Here is an 11780-nt window from a genome sequence, read left to right on the forward strand (position 1 = left end):
AAGTTAAAAGGTTATGCTAAATAAATACTTTTGTTAAATTGCAAGCATAACTAAGTGATAAATGTAAAATAAGTGTAATAATTTATTTATAAAATAATATATTAATATTTATTAAATTATTTATTAATTATAAATAAATTTAACATGTTACAAGCTTCTGATGGTTGAGAGAACATTTAAAAGTAACGTTCCCATAATGTTGCAAAATGATACAATGGAATGTTTCTTTAAAGTTTTCTCTAATGTTCACATAACCAAGAAAAACATTTTGACAATTTGAACGTTCAGAGAACTTTTAGAAATAAAGTTTTTTTTACATTCTTTTCGTTAGCCTGGATACTAGTGCACACAGTTTTCATTATCAAACGTTTCAGACAGTGGTTTGCCATCATCATACTGGAAACAAAAATGCTTATTTGAATTCAGTTATGTGTAGAAATTAAAACTTTTTTGCTTTGATGTATAATGTGAAGGTCATAATACAGAAACACACTATAGATACAGTAAATATACTGTAGAATTAGTAAGAATTAGTGATGCACCGAAATTAATTTTTTTACAGAAACACTGTAAAACAAAATTAAGTTTTAATTTAGCTGAAAACTCAAAATTAATCAAATTTATTTACTAATCAACACTCAAATAAAAACTGAGTTGTATGCAAACATTTAAATTGCACATAAGCCAGTTTTGATACTTTTTAATGGTATAATTATGTTTCTACTCCAATTCGTAGTTGAATCAGTGATTGTAATAAAAACTCATATATTTAATCACATGAAATAATGAGGACAACAGATTAAGTACAAAAAATATATATGAATATGTAATGTAGTACATATATTTACCAAAAACGCTCCTCTCTAAAGTTTTTTTTTTTTTTGTTCATTGGATGTCTTTTCTGAGGTCAATGTGATGTCACGTGTTGTTTACTAGCTGTTTTTGACATCTTTCTGCAGTTGAAATTGTTTACCTGTTGTAGTTTATGCACCAACACAGTCAAAACGTCAGAGAAGCGCTAATTAAACGTCAAAACTGAAAATGAATTACTGAGATTTTGGTGCATCACTCATTTCTCTTTAGGATCCACTAATGTGCTTTATTCTCTGTAGTTGATCAGTCCTGGCCTGTGTTTTCTAGCGAGTACAGCACTGCTGATGGGGTTTATGACACTCACACGTAGAGATGATTGACGCGTGGATTGACGCCCAGTGAGTTCATCCAGTTCCTGAAGGTTCGCTCCTCTCTGGTCTCTCCTGACAAACATGAGAACATGATCAGATCAGCAGTTTAACATCATATCTGTGAATATTGATCAGCATCTCAGATTGTACTTATGAACGACTCATTGATATATTGGAAAATCTGAGCACCGTTTGTATTCCTCAAACATTAAATCATCAAGATAAAGATCTGTGCACCGACATAAGTATTAAATGCATTAATATAAATGCCCTATATATAGATATAGTTTGAGAGTGTGAGATTACTGGGCTCTTTTTCTCGGGAGAAACATCTGAGAAGCAGGAGACTTCAGCAAACGTCTCCATTTAATCTCACTGACGTCTAGAAGAAACAGCTGAAATATTAAAGAGGTCTTAAAGTGACAGTCCAGCTAAAAGTGATCATCTACTCTCCCTCACGTCGCTCCAAACCTGTATGACTTTTTGAAGGATGTTGGGAATCAAACCATTTCACTTATACGGGAACCGAAACAGTTTGGTCAAAATAGAGAATAAATGATGGACTCACCCTCAATAGAGCTCCAGTCGATGTCCTGGTTCTCGGGCTTCTTCAGAGCCGGGTACTTGTTGAAGAGATTGGCTACGTAGGCCAGGTTGAGTTTGGGGTTTCCGCGGACCACGTCTGTGGCCGTGACGAACTGTCGGCAGCCGAGCCGGTCGGCCTGTTCCAGCATGCACTCGGCTCTCTTCAGGTCGTCTTTCTCCTGTTACGATAGGAGTTTTAATGAAGTGCTGTCAGAATGTGTGAATGTGATGATGTGTTGAGGAGGTGTTTCCTCACCCGTATTCCAGATATGTCGATCGGGATGGCCGGGATGCCCTCCTCGTCTCCTTTGGGTGCCACCTGGTTCAGGATGTTGTAATAGGCCTTGGAGTCCTTCAGACAACAGGTGAAGGTGAGGTTATGAGTGCTCTGTCTCAATCTCGGTGTGTTTAAACATATTTACCTCCAGAGAGCAGCTTCATTTACATTGTTAATCACAGTGTGAACTAGAGTTGCTCATGACAAAATGGTAAAAGTTGAGGACTGTGCTCCTCTGGTACTACTCGGTGACTTCAGCATCCACCTGGAAAAACCCCAGGCTGCTGACTTCAACTCTGCTTGCCTCATTCGACCTCAAGCGAGTGTCTACTACAGCTACTCATAAATCAGGTAGCCAATTGGACCTTATCTACACACGCTACTGCGCCACTGAAAACACTTTAGTCTCTCCTCCTTCTCTCCACTCTCAGAGGCTGACGTTTCCAAACTTATCCTTTCCAGTCATCCTACTACCTGTCCGCTTGATCCTATCCCCACTCACCTCCTTCAGGCCATTTCTTCTTCAGTTATACCCGCGCTCACTCACATTATCAACACCTCTCTTCACACTGGTACATTTCCCACAGCATTTAAGCAGGCTCGGGTAACCCCACTGCTTAAGAAGCCCTCTCTAAATCCAAAACTACAGATATCCCTTCTTCCATTCATTGCAAAGACACCTGAGCGAGTTGTGTTCAACCAACTCTCTATGTTTCTCGCACAGAACAACCTCCTGGACAGCAACCAATCTGGCTTCAAAAGCGGCCACTGAACTGAGACTGACAAGAGCAGCTTCCAAATCCTCAGTACTCATCTTGCTGGATCTGTCTGCTGCTTTTGACACCGTTAACCACCAGATTCTCCTGTCCACCCTCAGAAAGATGGGCATCTCAGGAACCGCACTCCAGTGGTTTAAGTCTTACCTCTCTGGTAGGTCCTTCAGGGTGTCTTGTGTACTGGGGTTCCTCAGGGCTCAGTGCTTGGACCGCTACTCTTCTCCATCTACATGTCATCATTAAGATCTGACATTCAGAAACATGGCTTTTTCTATCACTGCTATGCTGATGACACTAAACTCTACTTCTCATTCCAACCAGATGATACAACGGTAGCCGTTCGCATCTGACAGACATTTCTAGCTGGATGAAGGACCATCACCTTCAACTCAACCTTGCTAAGACAGAACTGCTCAAGGTCTCAGCCAACTCAGCAGTTCATCACAGGTGCTCTATACATCTAGGTTCGTCAACCATAACTCCTTCTAGGACAGCCAGGAACCTTGGAGTTGTGATAGATGATCAGCTAAGCTTCACAGATCATATTGCTACAACAGTCCGGTCCTGCAGGTTTGCCTTATACAACATTAGGAAGATTAGACCCTTCCTATCAGAGCAGGCCACACAACTCCTTGTCCAAGCTCTTGTTCTCTCCAGACTGGACTATTGTAATGCTCTCTTGGTGGGCCTTCTGGCATGCACTATCAAGCCTCTGCAACTGATCCAGAATGCTGCGGCAAGAGTGGTCTTCAACGAGCCGAAGAGAGCGCACGTCCCAGCTCTCTTCATCAGTTTGCACTGTCTGCCGATAGCCGCTTGCATCAAATATTTCAGACTTATGCGCCCTCTAGAAGCTTGTATTCTGCAAGTGAAGGTTGTGCCCAAAGAGGCACAAAATCACTCTCACGGACCTTTTCCTGGACCGTTCCCAGCTGGTGGAACGACTTGCCGATCTCAATTCGAGCAGCTGAGTATTTAAAAAAACGTCTATAGACACATCTTTTTCGCCAGCACCTGACCAATTAATACTATCACTTACCTATTCTATTCTATTCTATTCTATTCTATTCTAATGTAATTGTAAATGTAAAAATTTAAAAGCCTGAAAGTTTTAAATTATTTTCAAATCTTGAGTTTGTGAGCTTTAAGGTCATGGATACTGTTGCTAGGGTGTTACTATTACCTAGGTTGTTGCGATAGATAGATAGATAGATAGATAGATGGATAGATAGGGTGAGACATCATGCCTGGGGTTCAGTCTGAAGTGTTTTTATGTTCTGCTACAGTAAAGCATCTTCACTTACCTTGATGTCGGAGCTGAAGTTGTTGATTTTGGAGCAGCCGGCCTCCTCCAGGTGATAGTTAGCCCAGCGCAGCAGCAGCTCCTCAGGAGACAGCTTGACCAGATCCTCCAGACTCTCTCCATCCCTGAGCAGAGCGATCAGAGCTGCACACACACACACACACACACACACACGGCATGCGTTAGATCAACACACGTGTCGGTTACTCTAAAGAAATACGCAAACTCTCAACATTCCCTAATGTTAGTATTTGGTTATTGTTTTAACCAAATAAATGTTCCAGGAATAACCGATAATTATGTTCCAGGAATGTTCTATTTTAGATTTGTATTTCTTATAACCATGAAATAATGTTCTCTGAACATTGCAGGGAGGTTTTTAGACAACATTAAAATTACATAAACCAACTAATGGTTGATTTTAGGTTTATAGTACAACCATAAATTAATGTATACAAAACATTCCCTCATGGTTTCATTTTTACAACTATAAAATAACTTGTACAGAATGTTCTCTGATGGTTACTTTTATTTTTACAGTCATATATTAACTTACACAGAACATTCTCTATTTTAAAGTTGTAAAAATATAACCTAAAATAGCTATTAGGCAACATTCTGTAAAGTTATTTTATGATTGTAAAGCTAACCTAAAAACAACTATTAGGAAACGTTCTGTTTAAGTTAATGGCTTGTGTGTGTGTGTGTGTGTGTGTGTGTGTATACCTACATGCCTTTTATTACAACAAAACTCCCTAAGCAAATAAGCATTTTAAACAATGCTTTTAAAAGTACACAAAACAGACTACAGCTGAGTATTTAAAAAAACGTCTATAGACACATCTTTTTCGCCAGCACCTGACCAATTAATACTATCACTTACCTATTCTATTCTATTCTATTCTATTCTATTCTAATGTAATTGTAAATGTAAAAATTTAAAAGCCTGAAAGTTTTAAATTATTTTCAAATCTTGAGTTTGTGAGCTTTAAGGTCATGGATACTGTTGCTAGGGTGTTACTATTACCTAGGTTGTTGCGATAGATAGATAGATAGATAGATAGATGGATAGATAGGGTGAGACATCATGCCTGGGGTTCAGTCTGAAGTGTTTTTATGTTCTGCTACAGTAAAGCATCTTCACTTACCTTGATGTCGGAGCTGAAGTTGTTGATTTTGGAGCAGCCGGCCTCCTCCAGGTGATAGTTAGCCCAGCGCAGCAGCAGCTCCTCAGGAGACAGCTTGACCAGATCCTCCAGACTCTCTCCATCCCTGAGCAGAGCGATCAGAGCTACACACACACACACACACACACACACACACACACACACGTGATCATGTGACTCTCGTAATGTCTGAATGTCATTCTCTAAAGAAAGACGCAAACTCAGAATGTTCCCTAATGTTAGTATTTGGTTCTTGTTTTAACCAATAATGATGTTCCAGGAATGTTCTTTTTTTAGATTAGTATTTCTTACAACCATAAAATAATGTTCCCAGAACATTGCAGGGAGGTTTTTTAGACAACCATAAAATAACTTAAACAGAACATCCCTTAATGGTGGTTTTTAGCTTTATATTAACCATATAATAACGTTCACTCATGGTTGTTTTTAGGTTTTATTTGTAGAACTATAAAATAATTTATACAGAATGTTCTCTAATGGTTACTTTTAGGTTTTATTTTTACAGTCATATAATAACTTACACAGAACATTCTCTATGTTATAGTTGTTGAAATAAAACCTAAAAATAACTATTAGGAAATGTTCTGTATAACTTAATGGTTATTTTTAGGTTTTAATTTTACAACCATAAAATAAATAATGGTTATTTTTAGGGTAACGTTCTGCAAACCTAGAAAGAAAATTCTATTTTTTATTGTATAATTCAAAAATTATAATATTGTCATCATTTACTCACCCTCACATTGTTTTAAACCTGTATGAGTTTCTTTCTTCTGCTGAGCATAAAAGAAGAGATTTTGCAGAATGTTGGTAACCAAAGAGTTGACGGTAGCCATTGACTTCCATAGTAAGGAAAAAAAAATACTATGGAAGTCTATGGCTACCATCGACTGAACGATTACCAACATTCTGCAAAATCTCTTCTTTTGTGTTCAACAGAAGAAAGAAACTCGTACAGGTTTGGAACAACTTGAGGGAGAGTAAATGATGACAGATTTTTTTATTTTTATTATTTTTTTTTTTCTGGGTGAACTATCCCTTTAAGATAAGGTGTGTGTGAGTGTGTGTGTGTGTGTGAGTGAGTGAGTGTGTGTATGTGTATGTGTGTGTGTGTATGTGTGTGTGAGTGTGTGAGTGTGTGTGTGTGTGTGTTTCTTCAAAATATTTTTTTTTGTGTTCAATGTGTTCAACAAACTCGTACAGGTTTGGAACAACTTGAGGGAGAGTAAATGATGACAGATTTTTTTATTTTTATTATTTTTTTTTTTCTGGGTGAACTATCCCTTTAAGATAAGGTGTGTGTGAGTGTGTGTGTGTGTGTGAGTGAGTGAGTGTGTGTATGTGTATGTGTGTGTGTGTATGTGTGTGTGAGTGAGCAGAGAGCACGGCTTAGAGCAGAGGAGAGAGCCAACGGCTTCGGGAAGGCGGTGGAGTGTCCTGCCTCCTCTCGCTGTGTGTGTGTGTGAGAGTGTTTGTGAGTGAGTGTGTATGTGTGTGTGTGTTTGTGTAATAAGTACCTTCATTCCTACTAATTTCGATGTCGGCGAACAGGCCGATTTTGATGACTTGCCACAGGAGCCCCAGCACTAAATGCTGCCTGCCCTCTTTCAGGTCCTCTGCTCCGATGTTCACCACGTGGCAGCCGATGGCGGAGGCCGAGTTCAGCGCGAGGTTCAGATTCTCCTGCACATTTAAAGATGAACATCAGCATTAAACTCCAGTAAATCAGCAGTGTGAGAAAGACTCCAGTGTTTGTGGGCTGACCTGGATGGTGAAGGGCGTCAGCTTCTTCTTGTTGATGGTTCTCTCGTCAATAGTGTCCGGCACTGACAGGTTGATCATTTTACTGCGAACAGAGCATAAACTCATGTGTCTGACGAGTGAAATCTTGAACATGAAGGTGTGTTAACGCTGCAGTACCAGAGCACGAGGCCGTCGCCCACCGCGGTGAACAGATCGTTGGAGCTGGGATCCATGGGAACAACATGCTGGCAGTCCGGATCCTTCTCCAGCGCTTTATTGATCCAGTTCACGAACGCCACCTTCTCCTCCTCTGCACACGACACAGACCATTCATTTAGTTATAAAGCATCGTGGAACATTGGTCTGAAGTGTTTCTAAAACGCTGAAATGTCTAGTTTTCTTCTTGTGATTAGAACGTTATTTAAAGGTTACAAAAACATTTCTTAAATGTTCTACTAACTTTATTTTTTTACCCAAAATATGTTATTTAAACATTTATTTTCAAAATTTTAAGAATGTGAAAATGTCCAGTTTTCTTGTCGTGATTAGAATGTTATTTAAAAATGACTAAAATCTTTCTTAAATGTTCTACTAACTTTATTTTTTACCCAAAATATAACATTGTTTTTAATAATTTTTATTTTTATTGTAGTTTTTTAATAGTCTAAGAACGTTAAAATGTCCCGTTTTCTTGTTGGGATTAGAACATTTCCTCCAACGTTCTACTAATTTTATTTTCACACAAAATATAACATTATTTAAACATTTATTTTTAATATTCTAAGAACGTTAAAATGTCCAGGTTTCTTGTCGTGATTAGAATGTTATTTAAAAATGACTAAAACCTTTCTTAAATGTTCTACTTATTTATTATTTACGTTATTTGAAAGTTTATTTTTAAGAACATTTTCTCTCAACATTATGAGAGAGTTCATCGAGTGCTAATAATATTTCATTATTATATGAATAATGCGTATCATTGCTCTTTTGTTGGTTTTGATGGCTTCTGTTGCTCATCTGTAAGCTGCTTTGGATAAAAGCGTCTGCTGAATGACTGAATGTAAATGTAATGTAAGAATGATTTCTCCTAGCATTTATATAGTTGTGAGAGTTGTGAGAAGGTTCTGTGCTGTCTGTTATCAGAGGGATGTGGTGTGTAAAGCGGTTCTCTCACGTTTGTGCTGGTTTTGTGTGATTGTTCTGCAGTGTGTTGGTCTCACCGGAGTACGAGTGCTGCGTTCCAGACTGTTCCGAGGTTCCAGCCACTGAACAGATGCCCTCCTTCTTATTAATGGCTTTACGGAAGGTCTTGGCCACTTCTGAGCTCTTCAGGTCACGGACCACCTGAGACAGAAGACAGACGGACGGATGGAGAAGCCTTTAGTTTCTGCAGTCGCTCGCAGCTAGAGCCTCAGCAGCAGGGCTGTTACACTCCACTAACACTACAACTCAACTCAACCTCCAACTCAACTCAACTCAACCTCCAACTCAACTCAACTCAACCTCCAACTCAACTCAACTCAACCTCCAACACAACTCAACTCAACCCAAGTAATTGTTGCATAAAAATGTAATATATATATATATATATATATACACATATATAATTCTGTTTATATTATATTATTTATTATAAAGGGCTTTTCAGCAAAAAACAGCACTGCTGTCACCAAACTGAAGAACTTGCTAGAAATATTAAAAAAGATCTTCCTCAGTATTTTTGTCTCGTTTAAATCAAGCTCTTAAATCAAGATGCATTTAACTGGAGAAATACGATAACCTTAAAACGGATCAAATTTAATTGAGTTTTTGCTTAAAACAAGAAGAAATATCTGCCAGTGGGGTCAGAAAAATCGACTAATATTTAAGATGTTCTAAGATATTTGTTTTTGTTTCGAGTCAAAAACTCGATTAATTGAACATTTTGAAATCAGGGCTTGCTATCGGATGTCACTGTGCTTCTCCAGTCGAGGAGGTTTAGATATCTGTTCTGGAAGAGCATCATTGAGGTGACCTTTGACCTGACCTTGGCGAACTCGTCGAAGGTGATCTTCCCGTCCTGGTTGAGGTCCATGGTTCTGCTGAGCTCCTGGACGATCTCACGCACACGGTATCCCGGCAACGGCAGGTTCGCCTCCTTAAAGAGCTGGTTCAGTTCATCAGTGCTGATGTGACCGTTACCGTCCACATCTGCGGGCGAGGTCAAAGGTCAGTGCCAACACATGCTCTCAATCACTCTTTTCATGAATAGATTGCACAACAAAACTCTGTCTCAAATGCAGCTTTAATCTAATGAAATGAGGCTCAAAAAACAGTGTTATTTCAGTTTTCATTTTTAGGTTTTAGAAATGTGTGCTTTTTGCCATTTTATTTGTTTTAGCTGAATTTATTTTTAATTCAGTTTTAGTTTTAATATTGTAGTCCTTTAGTTTAAATGTATTTGTTTTCAAAGCAACATTTTAATTTGCATTTTTAATGTAGGTTTTTCACCTAATATTTGATTTCAGATTTATTTCAATAAACAAAAGCTATGCTTAAAATGACACTGGTTTGAATCAATAATTCAGCTGTCTCAAATGCAGGTTTGTAACAGTGTTATTTTATATACTATAATAGTATTTTTCATATTTTATTTTTTTAGCTTTTATTTTTATATTTTGTTTTCATATTAGTTGTAGTTTTAGTAATCTTGTTATGTGCTTTAATTGTCGCAGTTTACTCATTTTAGTACTTCAACATATTTCAGTTATTATTTTTATTTAAGAGTTTAATTTTGTTTTATTTCAGCACTAATTCAGTGAACAAAAAAAACATTTTTAATAGTTTTAGTTCAGGTTTAGTTTACAATAACAACCCTGGTTTGAATCGAACCGATTTTTTTGATGAATCACGTTCACTGAGTCATAAATGCTCATTTGATTCAATCAAAAATACTGTTATTTGTGTTAGGATTTTTGCTGAACAAATTATTTGTGCAAAAGTACTAAAAGAATCATTAATACAATAGCTGAGGAATGAGTTGAATCCCTTCTTTCGTCATGAATCAGTTGAGTCTGCTTCACCGATGGTTTCTCTGCAGATGAAGCTGAATGGGAATGAAATGTGTTTGTGTCCTCACTCACCCACTTTACTGAAGGCCTCTCTGAGCTCCTCCATCTCCTCCGCTGGGATGTGTGATGTGCCTGCCATCTTCTCCGGTCTCGATAGATCACCTGAGGATAAGAGCCAGACAGACACTGACACTGATGAACACGTCCAGAGGAAAGCTTGTGCAAGAGCTTCGCACCGGAAACACACTGCTGCTGTTCTCTGAGTAACAGTCTGTGGTTTGAGGAGAAGCTACAACTGCATGAGAATTATTATTAACTGTTGTTGCCACATCGAGCAATGCCCGTGAACTTTACTGTACATCTACAGCAGTTATGAAGATATAAACAACCAGCGAATGAGACGCCAGCTAACAAAGTTTTGAGCAAACGTTCTTCCCGTAACATTAATAGAACGTTCATTCATAATGTTCTCAGAATGTTGAATGTAGAATCGTTCATGGAATGTTTAAAAAGCGTTTTTTTTTTAAATGTTACATTCCAATGATAAAATGTAACTTCCACTTAAACAAAGAAACAAAAAACTATGTTTTGAGCATTCAGAGAACATTCAGAAAAAAAAACATGTAATAACTTCATGGAAATGTTAGCAAAACGTTCTTAGAACAGATTCTTGTTAGTCTGGTCTTTAATAACTTTCTCAAAACGTTAGCACAAAAACTGCATTTATAAATCTTTCATGGAACTTTTTATTTTTGAAAAATTTTAGTTGTCAAGTCACCTTTATGTATATAGCGCTTTTAACCATACAGAGTGTGTCAGAGCAACTGTACAGCATTAATTAGGAAAATAGTGTGTCAATAATGCAAAATGATAATAGTAAACACTCAATTTTCAGTTAAAGGCAGTTCATCATTGAATTGAAAGTTTGTCTAATATTTTGTAAATGTCACTACTTGTTTCAGAAAACGTTCATCAAAAGTAACGTTCCCATAATGTTTGCAGAATGATCCAACGGAACGTTTACTTAACATTCGCATAACAAAGAAAAAATTTTTTTTTTAAACGTTTAAAAAAACCGGATGTTTTCAACATTTGGAGATAATAATGTTTTGATAACTGGGGATTATGAGAATGTTAGAAAAACGTTCTTAAAGGGTTAGTTCACCCAAAAATGAATATTAGCCCATAAATTACTCGCCCTCAAGCATCCTAGGTGTATATGACTTTCTTCTTTCAGAGGAATCCAGTCGGAGTTATATTAAAAATTGTCTTTGATCTTTCAAGATTTATGAGCTAATTTTCATTTTTGGGTGAACTAACCCTTTAAACCTGACTTTTGTCAGCTGGGGTTTGGACTTGTGAAGCTGTGAGATGTTTCTGAGATGTGAGTGAGATCCTCTAATCGTCCAGACGCAGGAATCTGTCAGAGATCATGGAAGCGCTTTAAACTCTTAACTAGTTTATATCTCCAGAAAACAGTCTGTGCTGAGAAAACGAACAAAACTAAGCTCGTTTGTGTTTTATTTATATAAATCCCATCAGACGGACGCTCATATCAATGCATTTAACATGCAAATGCTGCTCTCTTTAAAGTGTGAATAATTGCTGGCGCACATCATACACTTGGCAAAGGTGTGAACTAGGGCTGCACGATTAATCGCATGCGATATTTAAC

General features: G+C 37.6%; 1 protein-coding gene across 2 annotated transcripts in view; it reads right to left on the reverse strand.

The window, feature by feature from the left end:
* Positions 1 to 11780, reverse strand: part of lcp1 (lymphocyte cytosolic protein 1 (L-plastin)) — a 17692-nt gene that overhangs the window by 4783 nt on the left and 1129 nt on the right. For both annotated transcript variants that reach the window (XM_016449545.1, XM_016449546.1), the window contains exons 2-11: positions 10178 to 10267; positions 9082 to 9245; positions 8276 to 8399; positions 7233 to 7365; positions 7077 to 7158; positions 6830 to 6995; positions 5274 to 5416; positions 2026 to 2121; positions 1753 to 1948; positions 1178 to 1256 (exon numbers count right to left, since the gene is read on the reverse strand). In XM_016449545.1, the coding sequence (XP_016305031.1) occupies positions 1178 to 1256; positions 1753 to 1948; positions 2026 to 2121; positions 5274 to 5416; positions 6830 to 6995; positions 7077 to 7158; positions 7233 to 7365; positions 8276 to 8399; positions 9082 to 9245; positions 10178 to 10244 (1250 nt within the window). In that variant the 5' untranslated portion in view covers positions 10245 to 10267. The remainder of the gene's footprint in view (positions 1 to 1177; positions 1257 to 1752; positions 1949 to 2025; positions 2122 to 5273; positions 5417 to 6829; positions 6996 to 7076; positions 7159 to 7232; positions 7366 to 8275; positions 8400 to 9081; positions 9246 to 10177; positions 10268 to 11780) is intronic.

The sequence above is a fragment of the Sinocyclocheilus anshuiensis genome, unplaced genomic scaffold (assembly GCF_001515605.1).
Source record: "Sinocyclocheilus anshuiensis isolate Anshui unplaced genomic scaffold, SAMN03320099.WGS_v1.1 scaffold1269, whole genome shotgun sequence".
Taxonomy (NCBI): Eukaryota; Metazoa; Chordata; class Actinopteri; order Cypriniformes; family Cyprinidae; genus Sinocyclocheilus; species Sinocyclocheilus anshuiensis.